Source organism: Ananas comosus, linkage group 15 (genome assembly GCF_001540865.1).
Source record: "Ananas comosus cultivar F153 linkage group 15, ASM154086v1, whole genome shotgun sequence".
Lineage (NCBI taxonomy): Eukaryota > Viridiplantae > Streptophyta > Magnoliopsida > Poales > Bromeliaceae > Ananas > Ananas comosus.
Genome location: NC_033635.1, coordinates 6357519 through 6371586, shown reverse-complemented (window position 1 = coordinate 6371586; position 14068 = coordinate 6357519). Strand labels below are relative to the sequence as shown.

General features: G+C 33.8%; 1 protein-coding gene across 2 annotated transcripts in view; it reads right to left on the bottom strand.

Annotated features, from left to right (window-relative positions):
* Window positions 1–12183, bottom strand: part of LOC109721622 (linoleate 9S-lipoxygenase 6) — a 13477-nt gene extending 1294 nt beyond the window's left edge. The window contains exons 1-8 of one of the 2 annotated variants that reach the window (XM_020249327.1): window positions 11781–12182; window positions 11006–11295; window positions 2719–2962; window positions 2277–2618; window positions 1993–2186; window positions 1588–1892; window positions 1243–1506; window positions 867–1125 (exon numbers count right to left, since the gene is read on the bottom strand). In XM_020249327.1, coding sequence (XP_020104916.1) covers window positions 867–1125; window positions 1243–1506; window positions 1588–1892; window positions 1993–2186; window positions 2277–2618; window positions 2719–2962; window positions 11006–11295; window positions 11781–11979 — 2097 coding nt within the window. In that variant the 5' untranslated portion in view covers window positions 11980–12182. Of the gene's footprint in view, window positions 1–225; window positions 1126–1242; window positions 1507–1587; window positions 1893–1992; window positions 2187–2276; window positions 2619–2718; window positions 2963–11005; window positions 11296–11780 lie in introns of those variants that run through there. The other variant, XM_020249326.1, reaches the window with a different exon arrangement.

The following is a 14068-nucleotide window of genomic DNA, read 5'->3' as shown; positions in this document are numbered from 1 at the left end:
ATTTGGCACAATAAAGCAAATTTTCTACAGTTCCGAGCATAAGATTCTCAACGAACGAAGTTCATTTAGCTGCTGATTTTTAATATAATTAATTTCGCTAAAAATTTAGCAGCTAAGTAAATTTTATTATTCAATATGCCAAATAATTTCATTAAATCAGCCATTGGATCAATCCATGCATAGAAAATTCTATGCACGGAATTGTACCCCTTTAGCACACTTAGGTGAAAGAAACACACTTTATTTCATACCCCACCTAGCAATGGGGATAGGTGAAAGAAACACACAATTTATTTCACGGCCCACCTAGTAGTAATGGGGACTTGTTAATTATCAGACCGTTTTTCCCGATAACAACGCATCGAATTCATTCAAATAGATACACTATTCGGAATTCCCTTCGCCGTGATTCCGGCCTCACTGGTCCGATAAAGCAGTGTGTAGGGCATCTTCACCGGGCCGTTCCGGTTCTTCAGGCTTGGATCGCGGTTTCGCTTGACGATGTCTGCCTCGATCTGCGCCAGCGCCGCATTGAATCGCTCGAATGCCCGCAGTGCGCTCTGGTCGGTCGTCCATTCTGGCGTGTCGCGCTGGCCTAAGTACTTCTCGTCAGACGTGTGCGTAGACAGAATCTCGATTAGCGACAAGACGAGAATCGTCTGCAGCATGCCGGTGGTAGTCCGTACGAACGCCTTATCTGGATTTGTCTTCAGCTCATCGTACTCCACTGTCCCTGGCGCCGGCATGAAGCGCCGGCTGATAGTGGGACCATTCGGCATGTATCCTGCGTAAGGGTACTGCCCAAAGTTGACGGCCGCGTGGAGGGCGGATGCGACCCAGATGATCGTCGTGCATGCGTGGGTCAGTTCTGAGACCGCCTGCATCTGGGGCCACCAAGGCTCATCCTTCTTGTCGCCGTGCCCGACCTCACGCACTTCCTTCCACCACGCCTGCAGCTCGGCGTCCGCTTGGACCGCCGCATCGCTCGGGTAGTAAATGGAGCAATAGTCGGACACCCAAGTCTCGATCGCGTGCCAAATTGCGAGTCCGTCGACAGCATATGGATAGTCCTTGATCAGTAGTTGCTGCTTGTCGGGGTGCTCGCCGTCGCCGACCAGAATTCCTCTGTGGAAAATAATAATAATAGTCGTATATAACTTATTCGCTGATGACCAGCATATTTAGGAAGATCTAGCCAGCAACAGCGCAACTGTTAATTAAATTTTGTCAACTGTTGTTTACCTCTTGATGAGATCGGCAGGGAGAGCTTCCTCCATGAAGTTCCAGCTTTTGTAGACAAAAGAAGACATCTCCATGGCGTACCGCGCAGGGAAGACGGTCAGCTCGAGGATTCCTCCAGCATTGATGAGTATCTGGCGGGCCAAGGCATTGATATTCATCGTGTCGCGATAGTGCGGGCTTAGGAGCTTGTTGATTGGGTGAAGCGCGCTTAGTTGCCGGTTCGTCGCAATGACAAACGGTTCCATCGTCGCGTGGGTGTTCAACCTGCAGTGCAGATTAATGACTTTTAAGTAACCAGATTATGATGGTCGTTAAATGATCAGAACAAGAAATCAGAGAATCAACCAGTGGCTAATGAGCTGGTGGACGCCGGAGTCGTTTACTGTGGCATAGGCTTTAGCGAGCTGCCAAATGGCTCCTTCGACGCCATTTTCTGATGGTGTGTACACATTGCTGACGGCACCGTGTTGCTCCCCGTCGGGGCTGGGCAAGCTGAGTTCAATCGCTAATGGCTTGAGAGTCGAGTCCTCTTTTAGAAACAAGAGCGTTCTTGATGCGTAAATCTTGTTTCCCGTAGAATTAATGCGATTCAGATAAGGAATTAGTGTATCATGGTGATCCAAGATGAATAATCTGTTATCCTTCAATGCCTACAGAAAAGAAAAGAGAAAGAAAAAAAATGTTTAATTTGTTCTGTTCTAGCGCCGCTCACATTAAATATCCAAAAAAGTGATAGCACTAGAAATAGACCTGATCTATTGTCGATCCATCCAAGTTGTTCTGAATATGGGCTGCTGTTATGGTGCTGTTCTGATTTCCGTATTTGCTGGGATCGAGTTTGCTGACCGGCGGGAACACGTCAAGCCGATTGATGATGAGAGGATTCACTCCAGCAAGCATTTCCCGCGTGAATTCTTCGTCAGTTCGCCAGGCCCACTCGTCAGCTGCATATTAATTCGTTATCAGCAAACCTCATTTAGTAGATGATAGCAACATGTGCAGAATTATCCGGTCTAGCATCGATTTTTGCCAACCTTGAATGACTTGTGGCTTGGGGAGCTTCAGCAACTGCTGGTTGCCTTCGGTGCGGAGCAACTCCTTGAGCATCTCGAAGGGGATCTTCTGCCTGAGCTCGTCGAACAAAGGGATTTTGGGAACCGGGATGCCGCCATCGTACAGCTTCAGCACATCGTCGAACGAGTCGAACTCGAACGGTGTAGCATTGCTGATGGACTCCAATAGCGGAAGTATAGACTGAGCGACAGCCTTGAGAGCGTACGTGAGGAAATCGGCCATTTTGAGATGCCCAAACCGCTCGTCGCGGGGCACATATATGTCCAAGCTCAACAACGGCAGTCGGCTCTCTGAGTTGGGATCTATTTCAAGGGGACATAAAATTTCATAAACATCATTCTCCGGTAGCTTAAACATTTCATAATTTACAGCAAAAAGAAAAAAAATTTGACAGTAACATACCTGTTTTGGTGGGCGGGCGGCCAGTCTTTCCCCTGCGTGGATAGGGGTACTCTGCGGAACCACCAAGAACCGGGCGAGCTAACGCCGGACTCCTGTCGGGATTCCCAAGATCATTGTAGTAGGCGTAGTTGTAAACACGGTCCCATTCTTGCAGTTGCCCGGTTACATCATCTCCCTTAAGGTGGTAGAGCTCGTCGTCTCGGTATGGCAGCAGAGGTGCCGGCGTGTTTGCGCGAAAATACGTCTGTCAAAAATACAAGAACAACAACAAACAACAAATTTATAGAATGCCACAGAAACCACGTTAAAGCAGGTCACAGCAACTTCATTTGTATATAGGAACCCTCGCTCGCGAGGATCAAATGAATTTTGTTTCAGCTTAAGAAATTGACCATACGATTCTAAAATTGGCTTCATTTGTTTATCTTTCATACAATTCGAGGCAAAACGGAATATCTTTGTCTACAAGTTATAACGAATTGTTGTCGATTGAAATTTGAGATTAAATGAATTTAGTAATCTTCGATGGTTACACTATCATAAGGAGAATTTTTTTCTTCAGTTGAACTGCAAAACTGAAGTAATCTTGTAGTCAGCTTAGTTTTGATTGGTTTAGCTAGTTCTCACAATGATTGACCAATCCAGAAAATAATACAACGTCTTGATGTTCATTTACTTACCCTTCACATTTGCACTCTTCTATTAAAAAATTTTACTTAAAAAAAAAAAAAAAAAATTAACAACGATGCCAAAGCCAAACATGTCAATCTTTTTTCGTTGGTTAAGGAAAATAAAACTATTTTAATGGGGAAATTGATATTTCCAGATAATTCGAAAAGTATCTTATGAAAAAAAGGCAATCTCATCTTTCTTTTGCTAGGTATTTATATCCTAACAAGCTTTTCAAACAGCCGAACACTAGCAAAGATAATAGGAAATAGTATTCCACTTTATTTGTACTCGTAGACAAACAAATATGCACCGAAAACTTTTTTTATTTTAAGCGGAACATGCACTAAAAAGTAGGAAAAAATTTTTTCTCAAAAACCTCTTTTCAACCGTAAAGAAATTTCTCAAAAAACTCTTTTCAACCGTAAAAAGGTTTCTATGATTTTAACAACCCTAATGTTGAACTTACAACTTTAAAAATTAAAATAAAATTTGATCAAAATTTTATGTATTACCGTTAGGGGTGTAATGCGGGTCGTGCTAGACCAACATAGGCCATATTTAGCCGGACTGAAACATGCCGGAGGCTAGCACGACCCGACATGCCGGGCCAAAGTTCTTGGACCTCGGCCCCTTGGCCTAGACGATATAGGCCGGGTCCGACTTCGAGCCAGCCTTTTTTTATTTATTAATTTTATTTAAAAAATATTTCAAAATTTTAAAAAATAAAAATAAAATATTATTTATTTTATTTTTTAAAAAATAATATATAAGTCAAAAAATTTCAAATTTTAAAATACATTTATAAAAATATTAAAATTTTAAAATTATTTAAAAATTTTAAATATTTTTGGACCAAAATACCCTCCCAACAATCAAATTTTTGATTGTTGGGAAGGGCATTTTGGTCCAAAGGGATCAAAATGTTGGGCCTTGGGAGTTTACAACCCAACTCCCTGCCCAGACTCGGCTCGGTAGACACGGACCATACGGGCAGGGCCGTGCCATGCCGGGCCGGGGCCTCCCCTTAGGCTCGGCACGGCCCAGGCCCGTGTCGTACCGTGCCACTGGGCCACGAGAAAAAGGCCCAACAAGAACCGGTTCATCTGACCGAGCCAGCTCGGCATGAGTGCTACAGTTTTCGTAATTACAACAATCAAATTTTAAAACTAATGATTAAATTACAAAAAACCTCCACGTAAACACCCGCTTTTTTACTTTTTTTTTTATTTTCGAAAATTTATATTTTGTTTCCTTAAAACCGACCGTCTCTAGCGCAAGTGGCAAAGTACTTGGTGCTGAGTACTGAGGTTCCAAATTCGAATTCTACTTACATTTTCAGCAATAATTTGAAATAATTGAAGGAATAAAATATAAATTTTTAAAAATTTAAAAAATAAAATAAAAATTAAGTATTTATATATATAAAAAAAAAATCTTAATTCGGCCAGAAGTAATAAAATGGAATTTTCTGGCCCCTGGTTTTGAAGCAAAACCAGTAACTCTACCATACTCTCTTGAATAACGTGTACTAGATAATTTTCGTACAAGCTGGTCCCTATCCCCTCCAATGACTTCAAAAGAAGTCTCCATCTTTTTATATTTTTATATGTTTTTAAGTTTTAAAATATTCTCAAAAGAAGTCTCCATCTTTTTATATTTTTATATGTTTTTAAGTTTTAAAATATTCTCGTGAAAAGGGCTTTATTGAGCATCTTTCATAAATCTCAATGCATTTTTATATATAAAATATTCTTTATTCCTTCATTACAGTTCTTTTTTCAGTTCCACATTTATAAAAAACTTTAACGATAGGATGTTACACTACGAAAATTAAAACTATAATAAAAAAAATATTTTGCGATGTTTAAAATGACATATTTACAAAAGCATAGCAATATTCTTAATTTTCTTTAAAATATGCAAAGTAGAAATTTTAATGAAATTAAAAAAAAAAATTTTCGAGACTTGCACAAAAGGATGAAAGCACAATAATTTCTCAAAAATTTATCTAAAGCTTAGGACTTCTATGAAAATTATTTTAATAAAATTTCAAAAATTTCATAAATCTACAATGAGAGGATATATAATACACTCCTTTTAATATATACAAATAATATTTCTCAATTTTTATTAAGAAAAAAATGTACAAAGGCCCCTGAATTAATTTCAGCTTTTCCAATTAGGCACCCAAACTATTAATTTAGATAATCAAATTTTCTACAATTTTATACAACAATTTAGTATTCACGATGAGTATCTCATGTGATTTTGTAAAACTTTCCAGCACAAAAAATTTAATTTTCTTTTGTAATTAGGAAAGTATGATTAACCTATTGCATTTCTCTTGTGTTATTATGATCACAAATATATATATAATCATTTTCATCCATTAAATTATATTATTCAACCAACCATCCGCTCAACCTTAAGAGTCTCATACCATCCTAACTGCACATCTCTTAATCCAATGGCTAAAAATCTGTAAGTACCAATAACTTAGTACTTTTAAAAGTATAGGGACTCAATTTTATATATATATGGTTATTTTTAAGGGTTAATTTCATATAGCTCTCTGCAAATATAGTAAATTACAAATATATATCCTATAAAATTTAACTTTTATATGTTATTTTTATAAAAGTTCTAATATCTTCAAATATATTCCTGCCGTTAGGATTCGTTAGAAAAAATTAGTTAACTATAGAAAAAATACTTAACCCTAATTAGTTAATAAAGTAAATTGACATTCAATTAAGAAATATATTTGTGATGGCAAAAAGCTTATTTTACTTACAAAATAAATAGTGTTTTAATAACAGTAACAAAACAGAAAAATATATTTGAAATATTATGAATTTTAGAGAAATAATATATAAAAATTAAATTTTATAAAAATATATTTACAATTCATTATATTTGTGAAAACTGAAAAAAAATTTAATTTTATTTTTTAATTAATTGATTTGATGTTCAGTCCAGTCAACGCAGACTTTTATTGGAGAACGCGTACTTGTCCTTTTGGTTACTTTCCATTTCTTTTCATCTCTTGTCTTTATTTTGGGTTCTCCAATTTCCAACCAGTGTGGAATGTGGATGCGCGCTGGAGTAATTCCATACGCAACCCGCTTTAATTGTACCCGGATAATAATAATATAATAATAATAATAATAATAATAGATGTGATGTACATGTACTACCGAGATAACTTTTTTTTTTCTTTTTTCCTTCCTTTCTTAATTTTGACCGTAAATCCATACACCAAGAATTAATCACTCAGAACTGACACACATTTATTAATAGAATATAATAATAATTTTAAAAGTATAATCGTTATGAATGCAGTACTCTATATAAACTACTGTAAATATAAATAATAATTTATTTAATTATATGTAAGATTAATTTTGATATAAAAAAAATTTGTTCATGTAATTTTATTTCTTGTCTCTGTTATCCTCTCACGGCCGTAACTGAAATTATGGCTAATTTGGACAACTCCAACTGTAGCAGTTACATTTATAAATTTATATGTATAAAACTAAACACTATATTTAAGTTAAATATATAAAAATATAAGTAAAATTATAATACAATTATAACTGTATACAATCTAAAAACTTTTGAGAAATAATTCGGTACTTTTTTAAAAAAAAAATTAAAAAAATGTTGATTAATAAAGAGTAAAAATGTAACTTTAATACTTAGCAGGTAAAAAAATTATTTTATTCAAGATTAATTTAGTAATTAAATAATACAATATTTAAAGAAACTTTTAATTGAGGTACTAAATTTATGCATTAATTAACACTAATTTAGAAAATTAATTGATTAACCAAATTTATACAATTATTAGGCATTAATTTAGGAATCTACTTTAAATGTTTTAGTGTTTCTCAAATTATGCATTAATTTAAATTATAGAAATTTTAGAAATAGTTTTATTTCTAAATACGATGAATTTAAATTTTAAAAATTAAATACTTAAAATTTAAAAGTGAAATTTAAATTAGAGGAATTTCATATTACTATTTAAAAACTAAATTTCTACCAAGATTTAAAATACAGTTTATTCGCACCAGTTTAAAACGTAATGCATAAAAAACTTAGAGAGTAAGATTTCTACAACTAGATTTCTCTAGAGGAATTTCATATTACTATTTAAATTTTAAATTCAATGATTTAAAAACTAGATTGAACCGATTGATTTGACTGATCAGACTTTGACCTATTCTATCAAGAATCTGATTTTAACCTATTGAACCGAATAACATTAAGAACAATTTGGAACCGGTAAAGATAATAAATATTTTAAACAGAATGATAATTTAACTGTTAGAGCTAATAAATATTTTAAATATAATTTTAAACATATAAATTAAAAAGATTAGAATTATTGGTGAGAAAAAAAATAGTTAGGAATTTGAATTCGAATCTGACTAACAATCACAAAACTTATTTCCGAACTCGACGGATTTCAAAAATCCATATCCAAATTCAAAACTGACCAATTTTTCGAAACCCAAAACCAAACCTAAACCAGAAGACTAGAATTCAAACAATTATTTCTGTTTACCATATTTCAAAGTATTTATATAAAACTTAAATTTTTAAAATATAAATTTGAATATAATATTAAATTTTAAATTTAAAAGTGAAATTTAAATTAGAGGAATTTCATATTACTATTTAAAGTTTAAATTCAATGATTATATTGTCAAAACATTTGAAATTTTTCTTATATGAAATGCCAAATTATGAAAGGAAAGATAGAGAGAGAAAAAGGAAAACAAAGAAAAAATAAAAATTTTGAAAATATAGTATATGTAAAATAACTAAAATGCCTATTTATTAAAAGATAAAAATATTCTTTTTTGAGGTACCTGGTAACCGATACCTCTTCCAAAGTGACCTGCTATTGCAGGTCACAATTTTAAAAAAATTAAATCTGAGCCGTTGAATACACGTGAATGAACGGTAAAAAAAAAAAAAAAAAAAAAAAAAAAAAAAAAGTATAGAAGCATTACTCAAAACTTTTATACATCTAGATGCCCAGGTTTCAAAGCCTCTCTGTTGAACGCGCTAGCTAGCGAGACTTGGAATGTCTGACTTTAATGATGGTACTATAATGATAACAACCAGTGATTTGAAAAGTAAGTGTTGGCTTAGATTGATAACATACTAATAAAATAAAAAATAATAATAGTAATGTAACTAGTAATAATCGCCTTAAATTAATTAAAAGATTTAACATAATCAGTAATTAATGGGGAGCTGAGTCAACTAGGTCTTCAATCTTTAATTGAGCGACTCAATATTCGCTGCTGATTACTATACATCCATTTGAATTTGATTATTATTCTCCACCGTTGAACGATCATTTATTATATATGTTTCCGCTTAAGAAGAATTCTATATGGCGTATATAAAACTTTTTAAATATAATTAGTCAGTCAATTTTATTGTTTACACAACTAGAATTGTCTCGGTGAAGTTCATCTTTTTAATTATTTAAGTATTTATTTATTTATTTTGATTCGATGATGCCCACAGATGGCGTATAGACATGTACACCTTGCAAAGCAGATTCCGAATTTTTATTTGTAACTCCGAGTAAAAAAGGAGCAATAAAAAATATATATGCTATGATTAGGTTTAGAATATTACATATTAATCCCTCTAATTAGTAATAAAAAAAATATTATGAAAGAAACCGAAATAGATTAAACAGCTTTAATTTACTAATAAAAGGTACCTACGTAGTAGAGTTTGGTCTCACTATCCAAGCAAATTGGTCAACATTAATTGCTTATTACGACTAAGGATAAAATAGTGACTTTATTAAAATATAAAAATTTTGACACGTTAAGCAATACAACTAACAATCCTAAATTGGGGTGTATTTTATACTCTACTGATCATCTAAAAGTCATCATTTTTTCCTTGTCATATTAACGGGTATTTTATTCAGAATGGCCTATTTTAATTTTTTATATATGTATATATATATAGAGAGAGAACTAAAGCTATTAATAGTATTAAGTCATTAGTGCTATTAAATTTTCGACCCTTGGGTGAAAGGATGTGAGGCTAATTAGGAGAATAATAGTTCTCAAAGGTTGAGTATATAGGGGCCCGGAATTGATTGAATAATATTATCTAATGAAGGAAAATAATCAAATAGCAATATTTTAGAGTTGATTGGATGGTTGGCTTAATAGTATTATCTAACGTCAATAAATGATCAAAAAAACAAATCTAATAATAAAAAATTTATAAGCGCCAAACTATTCAATACTTTTACGAGTATCATAACATACCTAGAAAAAAATATTATTATTGAGCATAAAACCTACCATGCACCTTCTAGGGACTGATGGGCACCTTTCTATCTACCGAATTATTTATACTCGCTCCAACCAGAAATATTGAACACATAGTCCGAGCAATTAATATTTAATACACCTAATTAAGAATCAGATCCCCAGGATCGATCGAGGGACTTATCGTCCGAACAGCGTGCATCACGAGACTAGTAGCTTCCACTTCCTCTATAGTGTAATTAATTAATGGTCTATTGTACATCGATGAACAAATGGATATTAATTAAACAACCACCATATGCATGCGCAGGTTATATATAGTTCCAATTAATATATATATTCTGTTTCGTAATAATTAACGTATGTGCAAGTTTGAATTAATACCTGACCTGGTGAATANTGGCTAAAGAGTATTATCTAACGTCAATAAATGGTCAAAAAAATAAATCTAATAATAAAAAATTTATAAACGCCAAACTATTGAATGCTTTTTAAGTATCATAACATATTTAGAAAAAATATTATTATTGAGCATAAAACCTACCACCTTCTAGGGACGAATGGGCACCTTAATTTCCATCTACCGAATTATTTATACTCACTCCAACCAGAAATATTGAACACATAGTCAGAGCAATTAATATTTAATACACCTAATTAAGAACCAGATCCCCAGGATCGATCGAGGGACTTATCGTCCGAACAGCGTGCATTGCATCACCAGACTAGTAGCTTCCACTTCCTCTAGTGTAATTAATTAATGGTCTGATGTACATTGATGAACAAATGGATATTAATTAAACAACCACCATATGCATGCGCAGGTTATATATAGTTCCAATTAATATATCTATTCTGTTTCGTAATAATTAACGTATGCGCAAATTTGAATTACTACCTGACCTGGTGAATATATATATAACTGTATAAATATAAAATAAAATAATCAGTGCACACGTACTATATAGATACTAAACAATCACTGTATACTATACTGTTAGATTTCTTAATTCTCTTTCTTGATTCATCTATGGCTTTAGTAAGTGATATTCCCGTGGGCGTCACGATCAGATCAGGAATAAATCAATTCTTCTCTCCCCAGCAGCCTTGCTAGCTAGCTAGCTAGTCAAGTCTTCTTCTTTTTTCTTTTTTTTTTTTTAAGTCTTTTCCTATTTTTACTTTTCTTTCTCTTTCTCGTCATCAAACAATCTATCTACTAAATCTAAAGTTGTGTGTAATTTCAAGCAAATTAAGAAGAAGAAAATAAATTAATATTGAACCGGCTATATACTTACGTTATTGGCGAAAAAGACGCGGTCGTAGCTGTACTTGTCGGCCGGGTAGACCCAGGAGTTGCAGACGAAAACTATCCGGCCCTTGCCCGGGAAATCATCGATGGTGAGCGTCTTGAGGTAGAACTGGGAGGTGTGATGGTTCTTCACGATCACCGCCCCGGGTATTCCGGTCTTCGCATCCCACTGGAACGTCACGTTGTACTTCGACTCCCCTGCCGCCAGCGACGGCAGCAAGTTGATGTAGTTCTCCAAATACGCCGCCTGCCCCACCACTCCCCGATTCTCGTTATCTGCGCACGCACAGACATGCATATATGGCTGTATTGAGAACACCATTTTCTTTAATTTGGGGTTAAATTTTGGAGATACAAATTATTTTATTATTTTGACGGCTCTTGATGCATCACGTATTATATTTTAATTCATCCACGTCAGTTAAGCACACTTATCAAGTCTGTCTACCATGTGGCATTTTTTTTCTTGCGCCAACAGGAGGCAAGACGTACGGTTAATGTCTCACATCTTTTAATATAGTACTAGAGAAGGCTTCTTGCCTTATATAAAATAAATTTCCCCTCTTAAAAATGAAAATATTATAATAACATTATTCTTTGCTAGTTCAAATTTTTATTAGAGACTAGCAGTCGTTCATCTCTTCTGTTGACTGTCATTTCTGCTCGTCTGCATAGCACTGGTTCGTTCATCTGATCCTTTCATCAGATCAGTATTTTTCAATAACTATTTTTAGCTTATTTTTTATCAGATCGGGACTTACTGGGGTCGCCGACGGTGGCGCTGACGAGCTGGAGGGAGACCTTCTGGCCGAGGAGCTCGCTGATGTTGTCGATGACGGACGCGCCGAAGTCGTTGAAGTCGAGGACGTTCTTGCGCATCAGCACCACCGTGCCCTTCACCGGCACCGTGCCCTTCACGCCGCCGATGATCGAGTCCACGATGTTCCCGAGGTTCTGCATCCTTCCTGATTAATTAATTCACTCACTCCTCCTCCTTCCTAATTCCTATCTATCTTTATATATATATATATATGCAGCTGATCGATCGATCGATCGATCGATCAACCTCTTCTCCACTAGAGAGATAGTCTAAGATGATGATGATCAGAAATTACTAGAAGAACACAAGCTCTATCTATCTATCTATCTATCTATCTATCTATCTATATCTATATATATATATTTATATATATGAAGAGATCGATTGATTATTGCTTGTGTAAGGTAGGGAGCGAGGGGGAAGAAGAAGTGCTTTGCATTTTCTGGGTTGCTCGATCTGGGTGCTACTTATAGATGTGATGGTATCACAGTGGTGCAGTCAATTATTTCTTCTTCTTCTGCTCCTTCTTTATTTTAATTTATTTTATTTTTTCTTTGAAAGCTGGACCTACCAGGAAAAAAATTAATTAGTTGGAGCCCCACACGGGTACGGTTGAAGGTTTCCTTTTGTGAGAATGGACGTACGTAGACCCCCTCAGCCATGCCCTATTTTGGAACGCGGCCCTCAACTCTTCCTTTTTATTTCATAGTTCACATTTTATTGCTTCACTTAATAATTTTAACTTTTATTTGTAGCCATTAATTATTAATTTTTTAACTAAAAAATAATGAGAATTGTCGAATTAATTCGAGTACCACCTATGTATTTAATAAATCTTAAATTTCTTTAGTTAAAATCATATACTATTTTTAAAAAGTGTTAAGGAAAATCAACCCGTATATATATTTAGATCTAGACTTATAATTGATGAGGCTAGTTCCGAGCAACCCATACATAGTTGAGGGAGGTCTATACACATTTTATTATTAAATCTTTTCTATTTGTAGCATTTGATAAACGTGCATGGGGATAACCAATTTTTTCTTTCTAAGGTCCATTTTTTTTAAATTTTTTTTATTTGGTGTCATCACAGAGCTATCACTTCAATTTTTTTTAACAAGCCTCCTACGTAGGCTAACACAATCTATAGTGCTAGTGGCAATTTGTTTACGTAAGGGGAAAATGTACAAAGACGACCGAATTAATATTAGCTTCTTTTTTTATTTTTTTGCAAATAAATGCCTGATTTTTTAAATTTTGTAACTTATTTTTTAAAAAAATTTTATCAAATAGTTTAATGACCTCTTCTATGATCAATTGAGGTTGCTAATTAATTATAAGATCATTTTCATTGCATGTCATGAACATAATTTTGTAACACTTCAACATATATAAAATTTTACTTTTTCTTCTTTCCTTTTTTAATAATCAATCAATAGATATAATAAAAGGGCAACTCTACTGTGGCCACGTGTCGGCTCCACAGCAGCCCCCCTCCTTCTCAGTTCTCTCCGTCGGGCTCTCTCTCTCTCTCTTGCTCTCTTTCTCTCTCTCAAACAAAGAGATCCAAAAAAGGGGACGAACATATGTTTGATTTTTGTCTTTTATATATGCTCAAATAGGAAATATTTTTTATTTTTTTTATATTCTAAAGTTTTATAATTAAGATTACGTACAGGCTATATGATCAAAACAAATTTGTAATTAGTAGCTTCAACTGAAAACAGGCGCCCCATTAAAGTATTTAGGAAAGTTTGAGAAATTTAATTATTAAAATTAACAATTTAAATATTTGTATACACAAAAAAAACAAAAGGTTATATAGGAGCCTCTCTCTCTCTCTATATATATATATTTTTCATTAGGATAATGAAAAATTCTATTGGTATACTCAAAATTAAAAGGTGTAAAATTTACATTCCCTAATTTTTTAGGATTTAAATTTTCTCCAATTTTTAATATTAAAAATAATTGACAAGATAAGGATCTAGCTAGTATGAACTTTTGGATAAGAAGGTGTCAGGATTTACTTTTCTTTTCTTTTCTCTTCTTTAAAGTAGTATACAGCTAGCATTGCTTTAAGATAATTCATATGAAATAGTACCTAGCTACAATATATAGTGGGTAAAATATTTGGTGTTGGCCAGTATGGGTAAACTAATTTAATTCTATGTACTTTTATAAATTTATCAGAGAAATTTTGGAATATTTTGTGTGTCCCTATGCGGA